Below are 25927 nucleotides of genomic sequence, written 5' to 3' on the forward strand. Positions count from 1 at the left end.
GTGTGCGAGTGAATGAATGAATGAGTGAGTGTAACGTGAGCCTGTACGCAGTGTCCCACCCAGCCTGTATCCCACTGGGTCAGCCCCTCCCTCCCTAGGGCCTGTCACCCTGCTCACATCCCCGAGCAGAAACCCCCAGGTGGCTGCATGCTGGCCCGTTTGGTGTGTTAGGGAATCCCAGGCTAGTCTGGAACTCTGCGATGCTCCTGCCTCAGCAGCCTCCCCAGTGCTGGGATATCAGGCCTGGGTCACCACGCCCAGGTCCCCATCTCGATGGCAACACTAAACGGAGCCGCGTTGGCGTGTCCCCAGGTCCAGGCTGTGGAGCCAAAGCCCTTGGAGGTGTGCCAGCTCCTCCCCCGTCCGCTGGAGCAGGCGCCCCACTGCCACCCCGCCCCCCGGAAACACACAGAAACCCACTTCTCTCTCTGCATTATAATTTATTTATTTCACATAAAAATCCACCCCACCCGACCCTGGCTCGCCAGGCCTCGCGCCATTGTGGCCGCTGTCCCCACTGCGTCCTGTCCCCACTGCGTCCGTGACTTGAATCACGCAGCTTGCTGGCAGGTGGCGGGCACTTTCGCCTTGGGGCAGCTTCTCAGGTGGATCCTGGGCCTGTCAGTATACGGCCCTCACCACCAGGCTGCCGCGCCTGTGTCTTGCCTCAGTATCCCTCGGGCACCAGCCCCACGTGTGGACTGGGGTTTCTCTCCTGTGGCCCTGGTTCTGGATTCTGCTTGTCTGTGGGTGCTGGTGATCTCGAAGGGGTGGCGGGCGTGCCGGGGCGGCGGGGATGGAGGTGGCAGGGGAGCCCTACCGGAGTTTCCCTGGGCTGGGGCCGGGCCGCAGCCCCCTGGGGCCCACAGGATTGTGACTGCTGCCAACGTTCCTCACATCACAGGCCTTGGCTCTCGGCAGCCACCTGGGCAGGAAAAGCCTCAGGGATCTCGAGACCATCCATGGACCGAGTCCTAGGGGACCATCCTGGTTCACCTCTTCCAGCTCCAGTGGTCTAAAAACAACTCACAAGCCAGGTGTGCTGGTGGCGGACGAATCTCTGGAATTCGAGGCCAGCCTGGTCTACAAATCGAGTCCAGGACAGCCACGGCTACACAGAGAAGCCCTGTCTCCAAATACCACTCCCCCCCAAAAAAACTATACAAACCCTAGTCAAGTTGGGGGGCCCATACCCGCCACCCCAGCTCTCCAGGTTATCTTCATCGCAAGATCCCGTCTCAAAACCAAGCACTATCACACTCAAGCCTGTCAGCGCCACGGATTGGGGTCCCCTGTTGTGGTGTTTCCCTAGCAGAGCTCAGATCCACGGGTGCTGTTGGCAGGGCACCTGACTCTCTCCGGGTGGAGGCTGCTGTCCCCGGGGCCATCAGAGGCTCCGAAGCAAGGAGCCTGTCAGAGGGGCCGGATGCCAGGTGTGGCGGTGGGGCCCAGCCCCAGGGAGACCCAAGGTCACGCGTGCTCATGCTTCCTTCTCTCTTTCCCTTGACAGGGTCTCACTCTGTAACCCTTGCCATCCTGGAACTCACAGAGATCCACCTGCCTCTGCCTGCTGAGTGCTGGGATTAAAGGCCTGAGCTGCCCCCACCCACCACAGGGGACCCCTCCCGCCTTAGGTGCCCCTGAGACAGGAGGCTCGCTCTGGCTGTCTAGGCCGTTAGCCCAGACTGTCGGGTCATCTAAGGCAAATGTGTTCTCTGATCCTGGCTTGGAGGTCAGGTGGCGGAAGCACCCACCCACTGGGGACCCCCCAGATCCTCCGGCACCCGCAGCCCCGCGTGTCCAGTCCTCTTCCTTCTCTTGTTCCGATACACTGAGCTGGAGTCTGTCTCCTGCTTGGTGACCCTTGGAGCCCGAGCCTGTGCTGGGCAGGGGATAGGAAGGCGGACACTCCTTCCCTTGGAATGCAGTGTGAGTTAAAATCTCCTGGAGTCACATTCGCCCTAAGGAGGCTGGAAAATGTTCTAGGTTGTGTGGGGGGTTGAGGACCATCAGGCTGATCAATGCATGTACAACAGGCTCGAAGATCCCGAAGACAGTCAAATGGCAGAGTAGGGGATGTCAGGCCAGCGGTCACAGCCCTGCTTGCGTGACAGGGAGAGGGACAATGGGTCACATTCCACAGAGAAGCAGCTGCAGCCAGGGCCATCAGGTGTCCAAGGCTCCAGCAAGGGACAGGTGGCAGGAGAGCAAAGGGTCTCCCATTGGTCAGCCCAAAATGCGCATTCCTGTTATCCCAGCTGGGACAGTGGGGGACCTCCCGGGGCTATGGAGGCCTGGAGGCCGAGCCAGGGCGCCACTGCCCAAGTCCAGCATTGATGTCCACAAGCTTAGAGCATGGAAGGGAAGAGAGGCCAAGAGCTGGTCCTTTGCAGAACGTGCTCACACTGCGTCCGTGACAATACAACAATGAAATGTTCTCAAGCAGTGAAAGATGCCGGGCGAGGGGGTGATGGAGCCAGGTGCCTGGGACAATGGTCGCACGATGAGGCAGGGTGAGGTCCGAGGCCCGTGGGCATCTGATGAGGGTTACATGGTGTCTGGAGTCATCTCTGTCCATCTCTAGTTCTGGGTAAATCAGGACATGCTGGAGGGCAGAGGAAAACTAGGGATCAGTGTCTGAGGTGAGAATTAAGCTCCCACAGGAAGACTCAGAGTGAGCTACCTGTCTGCGGGAAGTTCTGAGCAGACAGTACTGACTGGTGCCAACGTTCCTAATGCACCCAACCACCATCCACCTACCCATCCATCCACCCACCCATCCATCCACCCATCCATCTGCCCATCCACCCATCCATCCACCCACCCATCCATCTACCCACCATCCATCCGCCCATCCATCCACTACCTATCCACCCACCCATCCCCCTATCCATTCTTTGTTTGACTTGCCCCTGAGCGTCTGTACACTGGTGTCCTAGTCATGGCTAGGAGCTGGGAGACGGCTGTGCCCGCCCGTCTTGCCATGTACGGGGCAGGGCATACATGCGGTCACCAGATGTGCAGTCATCTGGATCAGAACACTGCAGGGAACCTGCTGACGCCTGTGCTGCACCTACCTTGTTTCCTGGTCCTCTGTCACCTCTGCTGCCCTGTGGATGGGGAGGGGACAGGTGTTACTTGCCTGCTTGGGACCCTGAGCAATTCTCCTTTCTTTTGGGAGGCTGGCACTGTCCCCAGGAAGGCCACCACCATTGTGTGCTTTTCTGGCAGAAAGCAGGAGTCAATCTGCAACTGCTGTTCAAGGCCCTAGGCCAGACAGACACAAAAGAGGGGACCGGACCGGAGGGACAGGTGTGGCCACCCAGCTGTCATCAGGCCTGGGGAGGCACTGGCCATGCCCTTTCCTCACACGGGTGGGTGGATGTCAGGCTCGCTCACCCGTCCTCTTCCACAGGCTCTGGTTTCTCTTCGGATCTGGGCAGGAGGAACTCTGGCTGTGGCGGCCGTGCGCTGTGGACAAACAGGGCCAGGTGACGAGTGTGCGAGGCAGCCGGGGCTGACCCCGGGGATCTGGGGTCCTACTGGCCCCTCCAGCCGGGGCTGATGATGCCCTGGCGTTGGGGGAGAGCCACCGGCAGGATCGTGACCATAAGGCAAGGAGCAGGGATGGGTCGGGCCCCACTCCCCCCTCTGTGGGCTGGCGATTCCATAAAATCCTGACCCCTGGCCTCTCCATGCCTAGTGCTGCAATGCCAGGCGTGTGCTGCCATGCTTTGTCGGGGACACTGGGGAAGGGTTCCAGTGAGGCCAGCACTCTAACAAGCGAGCTACAGAGCTGCCCTTCTAGTCCAGGCTTGGAAGGCGTGGGGGGAGCAGACAGACAGAGCCAGGCTCGCTGACCCACACCTCCAATGCCAGCTCTGGGGACTGGGGACTGGGGACTGGGGACTGGGTTCTGAGGCCAGGCTGGGCTGCTGGTCCTCCGCACTCAGCAAGAGGCCACCTGTGCGCGTGCCGCGGTGGCGGGGGACCCGCTGGGCTCTGCCCATTCCTGCAGGGCCTTCCCCACAAGGTCACAGAGGACCCCAGCTCTGACACCATGCCAGCACGGATGACCCGAGGACACTTGTTTGGTCTCAACCGGACACAGGAGGTCTAGCAAGCAGGATCTACTCTCAGGAGATTCTAAGGGCCACAGAGATGGGGGTGGGGGGCAGGGGTGGACGGGTGCCCAGCTGTTCCATCCAGGCGGGGGAGGGGTTGGCGTGGGATACAGAAAGCTCCAAGGTGCAGGGCAGTCAGTGGCAGTGCCCCGTGGCTGCTCCACTGTGCCCAGCTGTGGGCTTAGGACCGGCCTGAGACCCTGGGCTGGGCTGACCTTGTTGGTATGTGAATTCTGTGGTCACCTGTGCTCTGTGCTGAGCCCAGCCTAAATAAGGGAGGCAGGGGCCGGCGAGAGATGGCTCAGCAGGTAAAGGCGCTTGCCACCAAGCCTGACGACCCAAGTTCAATCCCCGTTTGATCAACAGAGAACCGACTCTCCTCAAATGGCCTCCACATTCGTTCTGTGGCTTGCACGCCCACAACCGCAACAGATGAAGAATGTCTAATAAATTATCAAGGTGGGATTTGAACCCAGGGCGGACTCTGGAGTCCTCCCCTGAGAGGCGGGTCTTTGCGTGTAGATGAGCGTGCAGGCGCAGAGGTCCTCGGACCACTTGTGTGTGGGTCGTCACTCTTTTCCACCACAGGGGTCCAAGAGGTGGAATTCAGGTCTCCAGGCCTGGAGCAAGCCCCCGTCCTAGCCAAGCCATCTCACTGGCCCAAGCAAGCTTACGTTTTGTTGTTGTTTCGAGACAGGGTCTCTCTGTGTAGCCCTGGCTGTCCTGGACTCACCTTGTAGACCAGGCTGGCCTGGAACTCACAGCGATCTACCCGCCTCTGCCTCCTGAGTGGTGGGATCACAGGCGTGCGCCCACCGCCCAGCTCACCTTACTGTTTTAGGTGCGGGTTCTCCCTGAGCGCCAAGCCCCCTGGGCGAGCCCGGGATCTCGTCTCCATCTCCCCAGGTTTAGGATTACAAACTGGCACAGCCATACCGGGCATGTGTGTGGGAGCTGGCTGTCTGAACGCAGTCCTCAGGCCTGCCCGCCAGCACTTTCCCGAGCCTCTCCACGTCCGAAGGCGGAGTGGGGCCAGTGAGAGGGTCCCCGTCAGCGGAAGGCGCCAAACCACCCCAGCCCCCCTGACCCCCTCGGGAGGCCTGCACACTGACCTCTCCCTCTTGGCCCTGAGTCTCTGTTCTTCATACCTGAGAGAGAGAGGGAAAAAAACACATGGAAAAAGTCAGACAGGGACACTTGGGGGCCACCTGGGAGCTGTCAGGGCCACGGTGGGGGTGGGGACGGGACACAGATGGGGACAGAGCGTCAGTGTGGGGCCGGCCCAGGTGTGTGCTGAAACAGGGTTTCAACAGTCAGTTTTCTTCAGTGTTTATTTGAGATAGACTTTCTCTCTGTAGACTGACTGTCCTGGACTTGCTTTGTAGACCAGGCTGGCCTTGAACTCACAGAGATCCACCTGCCTCTGCCTCCCTGAGTGCTGGGATCACAGGCTCGTGCCACTGTGAAGTGCAATGTGGACGTTTTAATTTAATTTCATGAAGTCTTATTTTCACTATGTGAGTGGCCCTATGAGTATGTGCATTTCCCACAGTGGCCAGAAGGGGGCAGTGACTCTCCAGGACTGGAGTCACAGGCAGCTGTGAGCCACCACATGGGTACTAGGAACCGAACCCCGGTCCTGGGCCGAAGCAGCTGGTGCTCTAACTCCTGAGCTGCGCCTCCAGCCCCCCAGCATTTACGAGGGAAAGGAAGCTGCAAACACGGGGGGCTCTGGGAGTGGCGTAGTGGCAGGGAGGGTGGAGGGGTGGCACGTCACCCTAAAGAGTTTAACATAGTCTGAGTATAACTCCATTTTGAAATAAAGATCTTGACTGGGAGCTGAATTCAGGCACCAGGAAATATCACAGAATGTTCACCTGGCAGAGAACAGTTAACTCTCCTAGCAACAGCCTCCAAGAAATACCACAGAATAAATGCTTCATAGAAAATAGAGACAATCTCCCCGGCAATAATCAAGAATTGGTTGGGAATCGGCTGGGAAAATTCTCCCCAATGTTTTAGATATGGTTTAGAAAACTAGCCATTGTGATTATATGCTTTACCCATTGTGATCATATGCCTCAGAAAAGGTCACCCCGCCCTGCTAAACTTCACCCAATTCTGTAACGCCAAGGCTTGTGCCCCCCTCCTTGCTGCCATGGAAACCCCCTGATCACAGTCTTTCCCTTTAAAAAACCTGCTCACTCAGGGCTTGAGGTCCCACTTCTCTACTGCTGGGTCAGTGACACTTGGGTCCTGAGTTTGATCGCTCCTGTAATAAAGCTCTCTTGCTATTGCATCGAGTCGTCTCCTGGTGGTCTCTGAGGGTGCCGTGAACCTGGCATTACATTTGGGGGCTCATCTGCCCGGGATGCCTCAGGACCTCTAGGATTCCCGACCGGAGAGCTTAGTCCCGAGGGTAAGTGTTCTGTGTTGTCTGTCATAAGTGTTTTGTTATATGGTTTTGGTTAACCTTCAGTGGACTAGGGAGCAGAATACAGCTTGGGGGAGACGTCCAGATGGCCATCTGCCTGAGGGGGTGTCCGAGACGTCGGGCCCTCTCACCAATTAACCCCTCCAGAATTTCTGTGGCAGGGAAGCTGGAGTGGGGATCAGTCTTAGCCTTTCTGGAACTTCTGTGGAAGAAAAGTCCGGGAAAGCCAGGCTTCTGGTTTTCCTTTGTCTCTGTGTGTGATTAAGTCTCTTAATTGTTTGTGGTTTCACATTTGCAGCTCTTTTTGCTTTCATGGTTTTAGCTTTGTCCCGGGACACTAGCCTATGTATAGGCTGTGATTTACTGTCTTTGGTCTCGCTTTTGCCTGAGACGGCTGGCTCCTTTTTTCTGTGACTCACTGTTTGTTGAAACTGTCCGTTTGTGCTTCCTTGTGTTCTTCTGAACTCTCTCGACAAAAAGCCTGACTGACGATATGGGACAGGATACTTCCAAACCCCTTGACTTCGTTCTGGCTTTTTGGAGAGGTTAAGACTAGAGCTCACAGTCTTTCAGTTGATGTGAGGAAAGGAAAAACGATGACTTTTTGCAGCTTAGAATGGCCACCTTCAATGGGGGCTGGCTGCCAGAGGGAACTTTCCACCTTCCCACTGGCCTTGCGGTGGGAAATATGACTTTTCAGAAGGCATGTGGGCACCCAGACCAAGTGCCCTATATTGTAGTTTGGAAGGATCTAGTGATTCATCTACCTCCATAGATTAAGCCCTTTCTGACCCCCACTAACAGTCCTCCTTCCACAGGCTCTAAACCAGAGGCCACTGCCCTGGCTCCCTCCACCCCCCTTAATCTGTTTTGCAGGATGGGACTCCCATGGAAATAATTTTTCCATCCTTTTCCTCCTCCCACTCCTCAACCAGCTCCTGCTCCTTTATCCAGGTTGGAACCACCATCTGGCCCAGGGCCAAGGACTCAGAGCCTCCGGGCAGTTTCTCCCTCTTGGGGGACCAGAGGCAGATTCTACAGTCCTTCCCTTACGGGCCACAGGGCCCTCCAGATGCTAATGGTCATCAGTGGACGATTGCCAGCAGCTTTTACAGGTCTTGTTTACCACAGAGGAGCCGGGATGGATTACTTCAGAGATGTGCAAAACTGTCCCAGACACTCCAGTAGCCCCAACCACAGATCAAGCCTGTATTGATGATTACTTTCCCTACAAGGGGCCCAGTTGGGATTACAACATGGCTGCAGGTAAAGAGCGTCTCCTACTCTACTGCCAGACTCTGTTGGCAGGTCTCAAGGCGGTCGCAAGATGGCCCACTAATTTGGCCAAGGTATATGATGTCAGACAGGGAACGGATGAGAGTCCAGCCGCCTTCCTGGGAAGAATTAATGAAGCCTTTCGCAGATATACACATGTAGATCAGAAAAGCCTGAACATACAGGTACGGTTGCTTTGGTTTTCATTAACCAGTCCGCTCCAGACATAAGAAAGAAATTATAGAAACAGGAAAGAATGGGGCAGATGACGCTGCAAGATTTAGTCCAGGTAGCTGAGAGTGGACAGTAAGAGGGACAGTTCTGAGAAAAAGCAGTTATGAGACTGCCCAGGTTGTGGCAAGGAAGCTGAAGGTAGGTCAGAATGTAGCTAAGTTTAGTGGGGCAGATTGGAGATTGCATTATGCATAGAGGCCCCAAAGTTCAGGACAGGTAGAGAGGATGAACAGAACATTAAAAGAGACCTTAACGAAATTGACCTTGGAGACTGGCACTGACTGGGTGATGCTCCTCTGCATTTCCCTTTATAGGGTTAGGAATTCCCCTTACCAGCTAGGGTTAACTCCCTTTGAGATTATATATGGGATGCCAGGCCCTATAGTACCCAACCTTAAGACTGATGCTACTGCTGAAGGGGATAAAACAGGTTTTGAGAAATGTTTAAGGCTTCTGTGCAAGCAGGCAGCTCTTAAAGGGGCAACAGTAGCTTCTCAGGTAAAAAAAAAAAAGCTGCAAGCCTCTGTGGTCATAAAAATTGGATTCAACAGATAGCAAGATGTTCCTCCCTTGAAATTACAGCTCAAGGGAATAAAAATAAATTTTATAATTTTGTCTGTTTTTTTTTTAAATATATAAGTTAACTATGTATATATATATAGTTATATACATATAACTATATATGTATATATATCTTGATATCTGATTATTGATTATTAAACGTATTAATAATCAATACTTTACATAGTTTCTGTCCTGTTTTAAAAACCAGGTTTATAAAAATAATAAGGTTTAAAACTGTTTATATAAAATATTAAAACTGCACCTCCATGTGTTTGTATACAAGAACTTCTCTTGCTGGCATCAAAATAATACAACAAAATAATACACTTGGTATTGATTTTAAAAGTACTGGATTGTTTGCACTGATAAAATTTGGTTTTGACTTTTAAAATTATGGTTATACTTTGTGACTTCATTCCTAAAAAGGATACCTTATTTTGATACTGCAAAAACAGGCTTTAAAAAAATTATGTTTAAGGCTATGTAATATTTTAAAGTTTATCAGGTATTTTAGACAATGGCCTAGGGTATTCTAACGGGGAACTTGGAACAGTTCCTCAATCCTTTGGGGGAGGACAAAAAGACTTTGATGTTTATTTTGTTAATTTTACCATATGAAACCAAGCTATACTATTTGAGCCAATTATGAAAACTGCAGTTTTTATAATGTATTATGTCAGAATGATAAAATAATAAAAAAAGGTTCTGATGAAAACTTTTATATGGTCTGAAAATCAAGAAAAATGTATGGTTAAATCAAAAGAATGGAGCTGAGAAAAACCTAACCTAAAGGTATAAAGAATGTTATAAAAGATATAAACTGTATTTGCTTTGTTTTTTTTTTTTTTACACCTGCAAGCATGATTTGAGAAAGAACTGTAAAATATGTTGCTCTTCATTTAAAAGGCTGATGTTTTTTTCAATGCAAAATGTTTTCTTATGCTCTTTAGCCTAGGTTTATACAGGGTAATATTCAAGTTATTGTTAATTATTATAAAAATATATGCCTGGTTGCCAGTGCCTATGTAAACGATTTAATGCTGTTTATTTCTGGCCGATAGATTTGAAATGGCCAGAACTGTCCATCTCTAAGGTTGCCAGTTGTGTTTATTTCTCCGTTTAGTGCTAAATGAAACTTGTGTCCTTTTTGCTTTTTTGCTGTTCAGTCTTAGTGCAGTATGATAGAATGAGCAGGATTTTCTGGCCCTTCTACGTATTGTATTTGATTGAAAGTTTTGCTTTGATTTTAGTTCAGAAAGGTACTTGAAGTTATGCTAATGAATGCAGTTAGTTATAAGAATGGATTTTGTCTTGTCTTTTGTTTATGTTTTTAAGGTTAAGCCTAGGATGGGTAATTATAAAGTTGGCCTATATAGATCTACTTGAGATAAATATGGGTTTAAAACATTTATTTAAGGAATATGCCAGAATTAGAGATTATGACATTCTATTTCATAGGATGCAATTTAAAATAGATAATTAAAAGAGAGATAAAGAATTAATTCAGATATGCTGGCCCTCAAGCTTGTCAGAGATCTGATGAATATGGCATTTTAACATATATATAAGCTTATTATGACAGAGTCCCAAAATCTTGGCAATAACTCCCCCAGGTCTCCAAGAAGATTTGGGCACAATGTGACGCTGGATTATGGTATGCTAGCCACTGGGCAAGACTGCCCCAACTGGCCCACTGCTAGGGCCCAGCCTAAACTGTGGACACCTGGAGAGTCAATGTTTCACGTTGCTAAGGGTGAGGTGAGGCCATTCTCTCGTTTCTTTCTCCACAGAAACAGTCTCTCATCTTCTGTGCCTAATCGCCCGACCATCCCTGCTCATGATGCCATGAGACCACAGGAGCCAGGGACAGCTGCCTAGAGTGATGGACTGAGTAGTTGTCACTGTCATTTTGATTGGTACATGTGTTGGTACATATTTATCCTTCCCAGGTCTCTGATCACATTGATGGCTAAGCTAAGCTAATGGTAGCCTTGCAGCTAAAGAGCAGATAGTTAGATCCATTGTTAGTTTATTGGTTAATTTATTAGTTAGTTAAAATTACCAGGTACTAGTTCTTTTATTTAAAGAAGGCAAGCAGGTTTGCCCTGCCTACAGGCTTCATGTTAATTATCTATGTCTTATGGTGAATGGCTGGATAGAAAGATAATAGAGTTTATATAGGGCCTGAGGATATAGGAGTTTAGGTTTTGAGAATCTAAACCTAAATTGTTGTTTGGTCTGGGAAAGTTTCAGGATTGATAAATGCAAGAAAGATTGGAGGGTACAAATATGTGTTTTAAGGTATATGAATATGAATTGGAATGATACAGAAAAGTGATTTGAGGCATATTAAAAATGGGAGATAGTTCAGATTTCTCTCCTCTCTCTGCTATTGTTACGCTTACGTTGTTATAAGATTTCAGAAGTCCAGAGTTTTGACATTGACCAATAGAGTTCTAATAAGTTGATGAAACACTGATTGCTTGAGATTTTAATTGCCTTTTGGTTGTCTTCTAGAGATAGATTTAAAAATGCATTTCATCATGCTAAACACATCTATACAATGTGTATATCTGACCCCAAAGCCAGAGCTTTTACTATGATATTTTTAATATCTGCCATTTCTGTGGTAGAATTTGATATAGGATTTAAAAATATTTTAAATCTATTTCTTCTGGTTGCTTTATTAAGGAAAGTCCAAGCATTCAGAGTTTAATACTAAAGCCATTAATATATTTCTGCCTAACTTTCCAATGTGACATGGAGATGGAAACTAAAAGTAAATGCTGAATGTGCAACAAATGGCATGATGGCTGATTGCCAACTGCTGTACCCACAGTTAAAATGTTAGAGTTTCAGACCACAGACACACTTAAATTGCTCCTTCCGTTGGATGCAGTTTTACCTGTTATTCACAAAATATTGTTAATATATTATTTTTCTGAGTTTTTTTATGTATTTCCTTTTACAAACTAAAAATTTATATGAGTTTCAGGAAACCCAAAAGTCATAAGACCTGGATCTGGCATAGCTCAAACAGACCCCAGATGAGTTTTTCCCTGATCTTGGAATTCCTCATTTTTTCCATTTATTAGACAAGTTTTAACTTCTGTTTCTAGCTTAAATTTGTCTCAGCAGGTTTTCACCTGGTTGAGACTGCAAGCTGAGATCGGAACTTGCTGGAAGCTAACAAGACTGCTTACTACCTCTTCGGATGGATTACCTAACCAGACGCTTCTGAGGACTGCCCCACTGCACAGCCTTTGGCTGGCATTTCAGCCTTCCTAGCCCCTGATGTCAACAGTCCTATAGTCAGCATTGAAGAAGTTTCAGAAGATGAGACCACGGGCCCCAAATCCCACCTAAGAGGCTGAGAGGCTAAGTCAATTAGCTATTATCTTGGGGACCTGCTCAGCTAGAGCAGAAACTAGTATTGCAATACTGGATGTACAAAGCCAGAATTACAAGAGCTCAAAGGCAGAATCTTTTGCTTTTGGTCATTTTTGGATCATGCTTGCTTAATAAGTTGTTAGGATATATTGGGCAAAGACTAGGGACTATACAGTTAATGGTAATGAGAGGCCAATACCATCAGCCTGGAGATGACCTTGAATTGTAAGAGTCCAAGACTGGCCTCTTCAGGTACATGGAAAGGGGGAAATGAAGAGTTTAAGTTAGCTTGAGTATAACTCCATTTTGAAATAAAGATCTTGACTGGGAGCTGAATTCAGGCACCAGGAAATATCACAGAATGTTCACCTGGCAGAAAACAAAGTTAACTCTCCTAGCAACAGCCTCCGGGAAATACCACAGAATAAATGCTTCATAGAAAATAGAGACAAACTCCCCAGCAATAATCAAGGAGAATCGGTTGGGAATCGGCTGGGAAAATTCTCCCCAATGTCTCAGATATGGTTTAGAAAAATAGCCATTGTGATTATATGCCTTAGCCATTGTGGTTGTGTGCCTCAGAGGTCACCCCGCCCTGCTAAACTTCACCCAATTCTGTAACGCCAAGGCTTGCGCCCCCCTGCTTGCTGCCATGGAAACCCCCTGATCACAGACTTTCCCTTTAAAAAACCTGCTCACTCAGGGCTTGAGGTCCCACTTCTCTACTGCTGGGTCAGTGACACTTGGGTCCTGAGTTTGATCTCTCCGTAATAAAGCTCTCTTGCTATTGCATCGAGTCGTCTCCTGGTGGTCTCTGAGGGTGCCGTGAACCTGGCATTACAACCCCACACCACGTCGCCCCCCACACCGTGTCACCACACAGCACGTCACCCCAGTGTCACCCCACACCGCACGGCCCTGGGGGAGGAGGACCACTCACTGCAGGACGCACTCCGGCAGCTGCACGTGCTCCATGGGGATGAGGTGCTCCAGCTCCTCCAGGCTGTGCACGTACTGGATCTTACTGATGAACTTGACGCTGATGGAGACAAGAGGGCGGGAGAGGGCTCACCACACCAAGCAGGGCCACGCCAACCCCAGCCCGACAAGCCGCCTGTGCTGGCCTTGAACTCAGGACCTGCTGCCTCAGCCTCCTCCCCAGACTTCTCATGGACTGTCACAGTGGCCAAGGTGGACTGTGTTGAATGACGAGCACCTCAGGTGTTCCTATGTTCATTCATTGTAAGAATAACAATTTATTCCCAGCACGCCGTGAGTTCCAGGCCAGCCTGCTCTACAAAGGGAGTGCAGGACAGCCAAGGCTGCACGGAGAAACCGTCTCGAAAACCCAAAAACAAACACATAAATAAAGCTCAGAGGTTAAGAGCCCTGGCTGCTCTTCCAGAGGTCTGGGTTCAATTCCCAGCAGCCACACGGTGGCTCACAACCATCTACGGTGAGATCTGGTGCCCTCTTCTGTCGTGCAGGCAGAGCACTGCACAAATAAATAAATAAATAAATAGATAAATAAATAGGCACAACCTAGCCTGGTTGTACATGCCTGCCATCCTGGCACTCATGGAGCTGAGGCAGGGGGACTGACCTATACTACTTACAGAGACACAGTTTTCAAAGCAGCAAGGGCCAGGACGTGAGTTCAAATCCATAGCATGTACATGAAAACCAGACATGGCGCCCTGCACCTATAACCCAGAGCTGGGGGGGCTGAGACTGGAGGCTCCCGGGATCTGGGGCCTGAGGCCTTGTGCGTGCCCCCAGCGCACAGCGGCCAGCCCGGGCCCTGAGCGGGACGGCGGCCCGCAGCCCACCTGATGAAGGGCCGCGAGATGGCCAGCACGGTGCGGATGAACCAGGACGGGTGCACGATGATCAGGGACTTGAGGTTCTTCCTCAGCCTGCGTGGGGAGGCGAGGAGAGAGGCCGCGGTCACGGGGGGGGGGGGCACGCTGGGCCGCTCCCTGACCCTCCCCGGCCCCCCGGCCCGCGGAGTGGCCTCAAACACAGCCATCCCCCTGCCTCTGCCCCACTGAGCGCTGGGATCTCAGCGCTGCGCCGCCAGCTCAGCTCGCAGTTCCGAGACGTGCTTTCAGCTTCTAAAAGCCTGTTAGAAGCTGTCGGTGAGACGGCAGGGCGGAGCCAGCCAGCGCCCACGCACAGGTGACAGGCTTGGCCCTCGGCTGGAATATTACTCAGCAGGGAAGAGGGAGAGGCCTTCCCTCCGACACCTCAGGGGAGGGCGGCCCTTGAGGACTCAGCGCTCCGACATGGGTGGGGCACGGAAGGCCTCGCGGCACGGTGCCGCCCTCTCCGGGGTCCCTGGGGTCATCACTCAGCTGAAGGTCCGGGCAGGACCCTAGGGCGCCCTTCCGTCAGAGGCTGGGGGAGCCCGGCTTTGCCAGCCTGACCTCGGGCTCTGCCCGCGGGCTGCAGGGTGACGCCGCCTCGCGAGCGCCTCCACCGCAGCCCTCACCTCCTGTCGATCATGTGGTAGCACTTCTTCAGCCAGCCGATGCCCGGCATCCTCCGGCGCGGCGTGGCGCCGTTCAGGTACACGATCATGTAGTCCTCGGCCACGAGCAGCTCCAGGCTGCTGATGACGTACCTGCCCGGGGTGGGGGTGGGGTGAACGCGGAGCTCCCGGTAGGGAAACCGGGGCAGGGCCTGCGTGGGCCTGAGCAGGCGTGGGCGTGCACGTGATGGATGCTGGGAAACCGAGTAGGAGAGACTCTGCCCGGGGCGTGGCTTGGGCCCAGTGGGCGGGACCCAGGGTGGGCAGGCCTCAGGGAGCTGGGGCGTGGCCTGGGCTCAGTGGGCAGGCCGCAGGGAGCCGGGGCGTGGCCTGGGCTCAGTGGGCAGGCCGCAGGGAGCTGGGGCGTGGCCTGGGTTCAGTGGGCGGGACCCAGGGAGCCGGGCGTGGTCTGCCCACTGAACCCAGGGCACCCCCATCTCTGCCTGGCTGCTTGCAAGGTCTAGCCTGGAACCCCAGGAGCCCCGCCAGCCTCTCTGCCTCCCAGGGGCGCGGGGGATGGGCGCCGACTCACAGGAAGAGATTCTCCATGATGTAGTGATAGTCCGGGGAGCTGCTGTCGGGCAGGAAGCAGGCGGCGAAGACGATGATGGCGTTGAGACCTTCCCCGTAGTACCCTGAGGAGACGCGTCCTGTGAGCGTGGCCGTAGCCCAGGCTGGGCCGCCCCGCCCCCCGCCCCGGCTCGCGCGCCCCCAGCGGCGCCCGCGCTCGCGCACCTCCGTGGGTGACCACCTTCATGTAGGGCCGGATCATGTGCAGGTCGATGCGGTGCTCCTGCTCGCCGATGATGACGGTCCGCCACAGGCGGCCGTTGGCGGCGCCGCCGTCGTCCCCCGCGCCGTCCCCGAACAGGTCCGCGCTGTCCCCCGGCATGTTCTTGGCGGTGGCCACCGGGGTGTCGTCTGCCCGGGGCAAGGGGCGAGGGTTAACGTGCGCTGAGAACGTGGCGGGGCCCTGGGGGGGACCCCCGTGAGGTGAGCTAGCCTGGGCTAACCGGAGCGCGGAGACGGGCCCGTGGGCAGATGGAGCCGCCTCTCTCCCGGTCTAGGAGGCTCCGCGCTGAGCCGCGCCCTTTCTAGAACCTTCTGCTGAGGTCTGGTCCGCTCTGCCCCTGCAGCCACGCGGCCAGCGTCCCTGGGGCCTCCCTCACCTGTGAGGACCCTCGCGGCCACACAGCCCCCCCACACGAAGCCACAGCCCGCGGGAGCCAGGGCGGACGGGGGACAGGGCGGGGGGCCCCACGTTACCTTCCCACTCAAGCTCGTTGCCGTTTCCCAAGAACTCCAGCGAGTCCGTCTCATCGGGTGTCTCGATGTCGTCCACGTTGATGTCCAGGTCGTCGGGGGTGTCCAGGAAGTCGTCGGACAGCAGCGAGCCCTCACTCTGGTCCAGGGAGATGTTGATCTCCGGAGCCACCAGCGTCTTTCTCTTCCGATGTGCTCCCAAGTTCAGGTTGGAGGGAGGCGCTGCGGGGACCCACAAGCGGGACAGAGTGCTCGCTCTCCCAGGCCACAAGCGGGGTCTCATGGAGCCCAGGCTGCCCTCAGATTCACTAGGTAGTAAGGGAGAGTTCTAGGAGGATGGCCTTGAACTCTTGGTGTCCCGCCTCCCGGGTGCTGTGTGAACCCCGCCTAGAATCCCCAGTGAGGGCTGGGGTCGTGGTCAGGTGGAGCCCCGCCTAGAATCCCCCAGTAAGGGGCTGGGGGCGTGGCCAGGGGTGGAAGTCCCTCATCATCATTGCTCCAGATACCGAGGAAGAGTATATCAAAGACACCCTGCTGGAGCTGCCCACTCAAGGGGAGCTTTTGTTTTAGGTTCAGCATGACAGTACAGAGGAAGGCTGTCAGTTACCCAGGGAGCCCTGGGAACCCGGGAGCTGTGACCCTCCGTGACTCCCTCCCAGAAGTGGGCGGAGCGCGGGGGATCTGTGAGGTAGGTTAAAAGGTTCATACCCAGGGCAGCATCAAAGTCATGTCCCAGGGTCATGGCGAGGTGAGACGAAGGATATTTGCCAAGCCTTAAAATTAAATGACACTGAGGTGTGTGTGTGGGGGAGGGGATCATAAATTTGAATCTACCTAAAATTTCCCTAAAATTCAAAAAGTAAGAGTTAGATGGAATTTGCTCTCAAAACTGGTACCACACGCCTTTAATCCCAGCACTTGGGAGGCAGAGGCGGGTGGATCTGTGTGAGTTCTAGGCCAGCCTGGTCTACATAGTGAGTTCCAGGACAGCCAGGGCTACCTAGTGACCCTCTCCCTGTCTAAACAAACAAACAAATAAAACAAAAAAGCATTTCTCCCCTTTCCCAGACACAAAAAGAAGGATTTAACCTAAAAAGAAAAGACCCTAGAACGCACACACTGTCACCCAGCTCTTGAGATGTGAAGGTAGGAGGGTTAGGACCCATCCTCAGCTACATAAAAAAAGTGTGAGCTAGCCTGGGATACATAAAACCCTGTCTGAGACACCCAAACAAAACAAAACAAAACAAAAAGAACAAAAGGAAAATGAAACAACAGAGTCCCCTTAGCCTCCGTTGCCCGGCCTCCAAACAGCACAGCATTGGCCCGCGCTTGGCTGCCCGCCGGACCTCCATTAAGACCTTATCCTGTGGAAGGACGTGGAGAACAGCCGGAACCGGCCAGGCACCCGCTTCCGGTCTCAGGGCCTCGCCACGGCAGGAGGCGTCGTGGGGGCAGCGGGTGAGGCGGTCGGGGCGGCCGCCCCTGAGCTGCTGTGGCGAGGGCCGCTGTGGGCTGCTGTGAGCCGCTGTGGGCTGCTGTGGGCCGCTGTGCTGTGGGCCACTGTGGGACGCTGTGGGACGCTGTGTGCTGCTGTGGGCCGCTGTGCTGTGCTGTGGGCCGCTGTGGGCCGCTGTGCTGTGCTGTGGGCCGCTGTGGGCCGCTGTGCTATGGGCCGCTGTGGGCTGCTGTGGGCCGCTGTGCTGTGGGCCGCTGTGCTGTGCTGTGGGCCGCTGTGCTGTGCTGTGGGCCGCTGTGCTGTGCTGTGGGCCGCTGTGCTGTGCTGTGGGCCGCTGTGCTGTGCTGTGGGCCGCTGTGGCGCGGGCTGCTGTGGGCCGCTGTGGGCTGCTGTGGGCCGCTGTGGCGCAGGCTGCTGTGGGCCGCTGTGCTGTGCTGTGGGCTGCTGTGGGCCGCTGTGCTGTGCTGTGCTGTGCTGTGGGCCGCTGTGGCCTGCTGTGGGCCGCTGTGGCGCAGGCTGCTGTGTGCTGCTGTGGCGCGGGCTGCTGTGGCGCGGGCTGCTGTGGGCTGCTGTGGCGCAGGCTGCTGTGTGCTGCTGTGGCGCGGGCTGCTGTGGTGTGGGCTGCTGTGGGCCACTGTGGCGCAGGCTGCCCCTCACGCGGGCCGCTGTGGTGCAGCCGCCGCGGGGTAAACGGCGGCCCCTGGCCCTCCGGGGGTAGCCTGCGTCGGTGCTGGCCGCAGCCCGGTCTGGGGAGGTCACGGCCCTGTGAGGACGGACTCCGGGCGCGTGGCTGAGCGGGAGGCGGTCCCGCGGGCCTGCGGACAGGCTGTGTGGGCAGAGCCAAAGCGTCACCGTGCCCTCCCAGGGGCGGCCGGCAGGGGGAGCCGCAGTGCCATCGGAGAGCCCAGCCCTGGCAGCCGCCCCTGCCCGAGGCTGTGACCCCGCCTTCCGGGCAGCCCGGAGGAGATGCAGCGGCCACAAGCAACCCAGAACCTCAGCGAAGCTGGCTGTCAGGCAGACAGAAGGTTCAGGCCGAACCCAGGGGCACCCAGGGTGACGGGGAGCCGTGACCCAAGGGTCACGTCATGTACAAACGCAGATCCAGTTTACAGGAGAATGAAGACATTTCTGAGGGTTTTAAGACGGTGTGCGCTTAAACGGCCTGCACCCTAAAAAGGAAATCCTGCCCGGCACAAAGGCGCGTGCCCAACGTCTGTCCTTGTGGCGCTCTGGATGCAGACAGTCCGTCCAGGAGTGGCTGGGCCGTGCCTCAGGCTTGCTCTGGCTTCCAATGCAGGAACTACACCACGAGGAGGAGGGAGGTTTGGAGGGAGGCGCAGGCCCAGGGCTGTGCACCGACTGGAGGCCCCTGGCTCTCGGCTTGCGAGCGGGCCACACCCAGGGGCTTGGCTGCTGGTGCTGACAGAGGCTCTGTGGTGGTCGAAGGGAAAGTGGCTCTGATAGCAGGCGTGGCCTTGTGGGAGGAAGTGTGTCACCGGGGGTGGGGCCTGAGGCCTCAGATGCTCAAGCCAACGTCTGCCTCTCTCTCTTCTTGCTTCCCGCGGATCCAGAAGGAGAACTCTGCTCCTCCTCCACAGCTGCCGTGTCTCCTGCCGTGCTGATAAAGCGGTCAGTCCCCGAACCTGTAGCCCGGCCCCGTTCAGTGCCTTCCTCTATAAGCAGTGCCCAGAGCGTGGCGGCCCTTCACAGCGACAGACCCACCGCTGGCGAAGACAGGTCCTCGGGGAGTTCTTCCTCTTGGCCTCAGGAGCGCATCGCCGCCCGTAGAACTTGGCCAGGTCCTATGGTCTGCTTCCTAGAACTTCTGGCAACCCCCCTGCCTCAGCCCCCCCCCCCGTGTTCTGGGACTCTGGGCAAGCACCTCCACATTCCCACGTGAATTTAAATACATACATTTTCTAACTGAAAAAAAAAATTGTGTGTACAGGTGTGTGCAAATACAGTGGACGGGGCCCTCTGCGGGGGCTTCCTCAGTCCTCCTCCACCCTAGTGTTTCCCCCACGGCGGCTCTCACTGGACTTGGGGGTCACTGACCACGGTGGACCAGCTGGGCAGTGAGTCTCAGGCATCCTCCTGTCTCCACCCGGGCAGTGCTAGAATTCCGTCACGACAGAAGTTCTGCCATGCGCGACCTCTCCCCCGAGGTTCAGGGCTCAGAGCTCAGGCAGAGCAGGACGATGAATGCGCTACCCACGAGCGACCCCGCGTTTACCTCTGCCCAGCCTCCCGAGGCATTCCCTGCCTTTAGTCCCCGGGGGCACAGAGACATCAGGAAACCAGCTTAAGGACACACAGGGAGGCGCGGTGCCACCTTTGAGCACGCATTCTCCATCGTGGGCTCTTCCCCCCCCCACGCGGGCCTCGGCCCACCAAGGCCCTCCTGCATGCAGCCTGAAGCCACGCCCGCACGTCTGCGCACCCTTACACTTACAGGAGGGGTCTTCCGCCGTGCCGCCCAGCAGCTCCACCCCGGTGTCTTCTGGGAGCGGTCTGCAGAGACACCCAGGGACCAAAATGCAGAGTCCAAAATGCAGCAGGAGGTCCAGCCGAGGAAGGCGAGAGAGAGAGAGAGAGAGAAGAAGAAGAAGAAGAAGAAGAAGAAGAAGAAGAAGAAGAAGGGAGAGGAGAGAAGAGAGGGAGAGAGAGAGAGAGAAGAAAATGAATGCACTCAGGTCAAGACAGTGATGCCCCGGTCTCGGCTCTCTGTCAAAACGACACCCCCCCACACACACACACAAACACACACAAACACACACACACACCCTTCATTCACAGAAGCAAGTCCCAGAACACCCGGCCTCGGCCTTGGCCCCTGCTCTCTCCCGCCACCTCGTGGCTGGTCATCACAGTGCACTAACTCTTGTAGCTCAGGATGGCCCCAAACTGGCAATTCTCCTGCGTCAGCTTTTCCAGTTTCATTTTGACCCTATCGCCACAACTAATAAACACGTGAATAAATATTGTAAAAATTACAAATTAAAAGCCAAGTGGTATTCGCACGTGCCTTTAATCCCAGCATTCGGGAGACAGAGGCAAACAGATCTCTGTGACTTCGAGGCCAGCCTGGTCTACAGAGCGAGTTCCAGGACAGGCTGGGCTACACAGACAAACCCTGTCTCAAAAAATAAATAAATAAAAGAAAGAAAGAAAGAAGATCTACAGTGTGAGCCTGGGAAGATTATCAGTGGGGAATAGAAGTTCAAGGTCATCCTCAGCTACATAGGGAACTCTAGGCCAGCCTGGGCTACCTCAGACCCTGTCTCAAATGCAAACAATGAAAAGCTGAGCAAGTGCTTGACCACTGAGCCGCACCAGCACCTCTGCCATGTGTGTGCCCAGGTGTCATGCCTTGGCTGCTCGACCGTGCCCGGCACCCTTGCATTCTGACTCAGGGTCACCCACTGGCCTGGAATTCACCAGCTCAGCTAGGTTGGTCCAGGCTAGGCCAGTGCACCAGGATCTCCTGCCTCCCCCATTAGCCGCTCACCCCTCACACAGGCTCTGGGGGTTTGTGGTTGGGGTCCTCAACCCAACCTCCACAGCCTCAACCCAGTTTGGGTTTTGGTTTCTCTTTGCATCGCTGCTCTCTGGGAGTTCAGTGTGAGGACCAGGCCGGCCTCAAACTCACAGAGAGCCGCTGGCCTCTGCCTCCCTAAGTGCTGGGATCACAGCGGCGCTCCACTGCTCCCGGCTTCAACCTCAGCTTTTAAGTGAAGACTTGAGAGCTGGGAACGTGGCCCACGGGGACTGGAGAGGGGCATTCTGGGTGGCCAGCGCAGCACTGGCGGACTCAGAGAATACCCTGGAAGCCTGGCCAGGGATGACGGGGAAGGGGAGTGAGAGAAACAGTCCTCCCCCTTCACCTGGTGTTGCACTCTGAGCTCCAAGCGGAAGCATTAGACTGGACGTCCCAGAACTAAACATCCGGTTGGCTTTCAGCTGTGTGAGTAGAGTGATGACATCCTGGCTGTTCTCCCTGTCCCAGGAATCATTGCTCTGGGCAGTTTCCACTCTGCGGGTGCTATGCTCCTGTTAGATCAGTAGCTGCCTCTTGCGGGCCATCCCACGTGACCTCTATTTTATTTTGATAAGAGTGGCTGTGCCCAACAGAAATGAGGCGGGAGGAATCGGGGAACACTGACCTCACCAGGAGGTGCTGCCCCCCTTAACCCCAGCGTTGGAGAGGCAGAGGCAGGGGCGCCTCAGGCCTTCTAGGCTACATGGTGAGCTTGAAGTCAGCTTGGCCTACAAGGAACCCCGTCTCAAAATGTTCCCCCCCACACTCTTTCTGTCTGTCTCTCTGTGTGTCTCGCTCTTTGCTCTGTCTCTGCCTCGGCCTCTCTCAGTCTCTCTGTCTGTCTGGCTGTCTGTCTCTCCAGTGACCCGCTGTCCTGGGCTTTGCCCGTGAAGGCGAGCGGGCACCCAGATCCGTCCTGAAAGGCTGTGCACACAGGGGCCTCTGTGCAGCTGCAGCTGAAGCCGGGGTCTGGAGAGGCCCGGAGCACCAGGCTGGCAGGGCTGTAATGCCACACAGGGGGGTGTCTGTCTTGAGGTGGGCGGGGACCCCGGCTGCCGCTGCTCTCATGGATAAGGAAAGTCTTGGCTGTGTGCAGCTGGATGGCCCTTGCTGACCGGGGAGGCCGGGCCAGGGGCTTGTAAAGAAACAACACGTTTCTCCCTCTTGCCTCCTGTCAAGACTAGCACAGGCTAGCCTTGGACTCCATGATCCTCCTGCCTCTCCTCCCTGAGTGTTGGGGGGTGAGAGAGGCGAGTTTGTGTATTGCCGGGATGGAAGGCAGGGCTTCTGCTCGCTGGGCGAGTGACCCCTGAGCTCGCCGAATCCCAGCCTCCATATTGGCTGTTCTGAACTCTGTGTGTGCAGAGCAGAGGTGGAGGTCAGGTTCCGTGCTCACTTCGAATCCGTTTATTCTTGAGAAAGGGTCACTCGATGACCGGGAGATTGACAATTAGACTAGGCTGGTCAGCAAGCTCCAAGATCCCGTGTCTCCACCTCCCGGCTCTGGCGTCACAAATGCCGGCTTCCCTTCTTCCCTGAGGTCTAAGGTTTGAACTCATGTTTATAGTGCAAGTGCTTTATACTCTTGGAGTATAAAACCAGGGCGTGGTTTTTCAAAATCGCATTTCATTTAGCTCAGGCTAGTCTAGAACTTTATTAGTAGCCCCTGACCTTCCTCTAACCACTCACTGGGTTATTCTAGGCAGAGGCTCCACCCTGACCACGCCCCCGGCCCCTCACTGGGGAATTCTAGGCGAGACTCCATCTGACCACGCTCACAATTCCTCACTAGGGAATTCTAGGCGGGGCTCCACCCTGACCACGCCCCCAACCACTCTCTAGGCAGGGCTCAACCTGACCACGCCCCCAGCCCCTCACTGGGGAATTCTGGGCAGGGCTCCACCTGACCACGCCCCCAGCCCTTACTCGGGGATTGTAGGCCAGGCTCCACCCTGACCACCCTCCTTTGCTTCTCTGCCGCGCAGGTTGGACTGAACTCCAGCTTCCTCCGGGAGAGCTGAGCTGTGGGGCTCGGCTATCACACCCAGCCTGGCTACAGGAATTCCCTGTCTGGGAGTCCTGGAGCAAGTGGCTCCGGAAGGCTCTGACACCATCGGCAACAGTGGTCTGTCTGCCACAGAGGCTCGGCCAGGAGAGATTCGGGACCCCGGTGGTGGGGACGCTGGCGCCCTCACCTCGGCAGATCCTCATCCTGCCATTCATCCCTCACGTCCACGTTTTCCATCCTCAGCGTGGCTTCTGTGGTCCCCATGGGAGCCGGAAGAGGAGCCCACCGGAAGCTGGGGTGACCCGGAAGGTGATCTGGGGAAGAATGGACAGACTGAGCCAGACGGCCGTGACCACAGCCCCCACCCTCGGACCCGCGTTCGCGTGGAGCTCTGACGGAAGCACGTCGCGGCAGGATGCCCGGGCCACCTATGGGCACACTCAGGGCTTAGGTCAGCTGCGTGTGAACTCGGGTGAGGAGTTGCGCCCCTAGACACAGCCCCCTCCGTTGGGACCTCCCAGAGCCGCCGGGCTCACCTTCCCCACCTTTTCCCTGACCTCAGCTGCGGAGGGATTGATAACTACAATGATAAAAGCTGAATGATGGTGACACACGCCTTTATTAACCCCAGCACTTGGGAGGCTGAGGCAGGGCGTTCTCTAAGTTTGGGGCCAGCCTGGTCTACAGAGCAAGTTCCAGGTCAGCCAGGGCTACACAGAGAAACCTTGTGGCAAACAAACACAAAAAGAAACAAAAGGAAAAAGAAGAAAAGGCCTGTGAAGCTCATTCATACTAAGGTACGAATGACCGTCAGGGATTCCTCTCTGACCGGCATCTGTCCACTCCTGGCTGTCTGCTCTTTTCTTCAGTCTCGGCCTTGGGCAGGTGGGAGGGTAACTGCCACTAAGCTCCGTTCATGTGGGACCCCATCGTGTGTGGGGGAACCCACCGCCCTCAGCTGTGTCCTGATCTCTGTACGTCATCTGTCAGTGCCTCTGTTTCCCTGTCTGTGGGAGGGGTGGAGAAGTACTGGCCTCTGTTGTGTCATCTGAGCCTACCACTCTGATTCAGAGGTCAACGCCAGTGTCCTCATCACCCCCCCTCCTTTTACTTTGAGGCAGAGACTCGCTGCCCCTGAAGCTAGGTGAGCCAGGAGCCCAGTCCCAGGCCGCTCCGTCTCTGCTGCTTCCCCCCAGCTTTCTTTTGTGTGTTTTGCCTGCATGTCTGTCGGCGCCGCGTTCGTACCTAGTACAGAGGACAAAGGAGAGGGTGTCGGGACCCCTGGCGCTGGAGTCTCAGGCAGTTGTGAGCCACCATTGTGGGTGCTGGGAATCGATCTGGGATCCTCTGCGGGAGCAGCCGGTACCGTCAGGGCTGAGCTGTCCCTCGGGCCCCAGCTGGAACTGGGTTTGCTGGGTGTGGGTCGGGGTGGGACTCACTGTGTGGTCCAGCTCAGCCTTGGCATGCTGGCACAAGGCGTGCGCCGTCACGGCCAGTTTGTGACCCTTTCAGTTACAGTTCCCCGTTTTGTGTGCGTGTGCATCAGAGGACCGTGTGGAGGCGACGGTTCTCTGCCTCCACCATGGGGGTCCCGGGAGCAAACTCAGGTCCGCAGAAGTCTTTGCTTGCTCAGCTCTGGGCTCCCAGAAGCCGCTGCAAGCAAGTCCCCGTGCTTCCAGGGTGAGAGCCCTGAGCCCCGGCCCTGTGTGCAAACCAGCGGTTACAGCTCTTCACCTTCCTCCCCTGGAGCTACCGGACAGTGCACGCCGTGGCGGCAGGGAGACTCCCCAGGACCCTCTGATGGACCTCAGCGTTGCCAGGACACCCCACCCCGCCCCCACCCCAGCACACGCCTCCCCCCACACGACTAAAGATGCCCCAAATCCAACCCTGACACCAACAGGGCCACATCTGCGAAATCGTATTTTTCTCCTCATTTCCATGTTGACAACAGGCTTCCAGGGCCTGGTCGTGGGATGTTAGGATTCTCCACCACGTCACCCCCAGTCCGTCCTCCGAGCCCCTGACAAGCGCCCAGGCCTTGTGGGGCCTCCTGACAAGCGCCCCTGCCTGTGGGGCCCTTCGCGGGGGTGTGTCTCCCGCAGCCAGTGGGCGCCGCCGGCAGGTGTGACCCAGGCTGGAGAGGGGGGAGGGGCCGCGGGAGGCGGGGCCGGCGGGATGTCATCACCCATTCATGGAGGAGCCCCGGCGCAGGAGGCAAGCTCGCCCGCAGGCGTCCCCAGCGCCACTGAGTCAACTCCATTGTGTCTGTGCAGGGAGGGGACCCAGGTTCCCTCATCCCCAGCGGCCTCACCGGGGCAGGACCCTCAGCTACACATTTCCAAGTCCTGGGTGTGGCGGGTCTCCAGACCTGGAGCCTCGGAAAATCCAGGAGAAGCCGCGCAGGTTCGGGCCTGGTGGCCGCGCTGCTGACAACCAACCACCCTTTTTAACGTGTGCGCGATTTTGATGTCTCCAAGCCGGCAGTCAGGGTTATAAATAGACCAGACCGGCCCCGGATGAGCGCCTGCCGCCCCCGGGTCGCTCCGGCCAGGGCCGGGCTCTGTCCCTTCGGCTCTGCGTGCTCCAGCGAGGACCAGGGGCGCCGGGCGCAGGTCCCGGCTGGGGGGCCGCCTGCGTCTCCCGGATCCGCCTCTCCCCTGGCCCGGCTGAGAGCAAGGGCCCAACGACAATTGAAATTTCCAGTTAGCGGAGGGCCCACTCACCTCCGCGGCGGCTGCCTCTGCGCCGTCACTTGGACACAAAGGCGGGCCGGGCGCAGACGCGGGCGGGCATCTCTCGGTGGTACCCAGGCGAGGAGCCCGGCGGAAGGATGCTCAGGGGCAGGTCCACATCCGAGGAAGGTCACCCAGGGCGACGCGGCACACCGGCTCCGGCCCAGCTGGGGAAGGGGCAGGGCGGGTCAGCGGCCGCAAGCCTGTCCCCCCGAGGCCTCGGTGCGCCCCGCCATCACAGCCCGGGCCCGCCGCGGCGCCCGCTTCCCCCTTCCCGGATGGCTGAGGCTTTGCCTGCCCCCAGACAGTGGAGGCAGCTGCTTTTGTGTGCAGGGGGCGGGCCCAGGCCTGATCGACAGCTCCGGCCCCACCT

The 25927-nt window shown here is 55.9% G+C and overlaps 1 protein-coding gene across 2 annotated transcripts; it reads right to left on the reverse strand.

Moving 5' to 3' along the window:
* Positions 1–1511: 1511 nt before the first annotated feature.
* On the reverse strand, positions 1512–25835 carry Atcay (ATCAY kinesin light chain interacting caytaxin). Of its 2 annotated transcripts, none has more exons than XM_021636895.2 (13): positions 25546–25835; positions 23007–23133; positions 19726–19784; positions 15818–16036; positions 15287–15472; positions 15084–15186; positions 14513–14644; positions 13851–13937; positions 12974–13060; positions 5237–5272; positions 3400–3471; positions 3078–3110; positions 1512–2605 (listed from the first exon to the last, which is right to left on the reverse strand). In XM_021636895.2, exons 2-13 carry the CDS (start codon positions 23081–23083, stop codon positions 2596–2598), a joined length of 1101 nt encoding a protein of 366 aa, XP_021492570.1. In that variant the 5' UTR covers positions 23084–23133; positions 25546–25835; the 3' UTR covers positions 1512–2595. The 2 variants fall into 2 exon arrangements, with proteins under 2 accessions (XP_021492570.1, XP_021492568.1); XM_021636893.2 differs by having other exon boundaries at positions 12962–13060; positions 25546–25832.
* Between the last annotated feature and the right edge of the window lie 92 nt (positions 25836–25927).

Source organism: Meriones unguiculatus, chromosome 17 (assembly GCF_030254825.1).
Source record: "Meriones unguiculatus strain TT.TT164.6M chromosome 17, Bangor_MerUng_6.1, whole genome shotgun sequence".
In the NCBI taxonomy this organism is placed as follows: Eukaryota; Metazoa; Chordata; class Mammalia; order Rodentia; family Muridae; genus Meriones; species Meriones unguiculatus.

Excerpts from the sequence above, each read along its gene's own strand:
- Atcay (XM_021636893.2), bottom strand. The coding sequence starts at position 23,083 with ATGGGGACCACAGAAGCCACGCTGAGGATGGAAAACGTGGACGTGAGG. Across the intron at positions 19,785-23,006 it reads CAGGATGAGGATCTGCCGAG|ACCGCTCCCAGAAGACACCG; the intron begins GTGAGGGCGCCA and ends GTGTCTCTGCAG. Across the intron at positions 5,273-12,961 it reads CTGCCGGAGTGCGTCCTGCA|GTATGAAGAACAGAGACTCA; the intron begins GTGAGTGGTCCT and ends TCTCTCTCTCAG.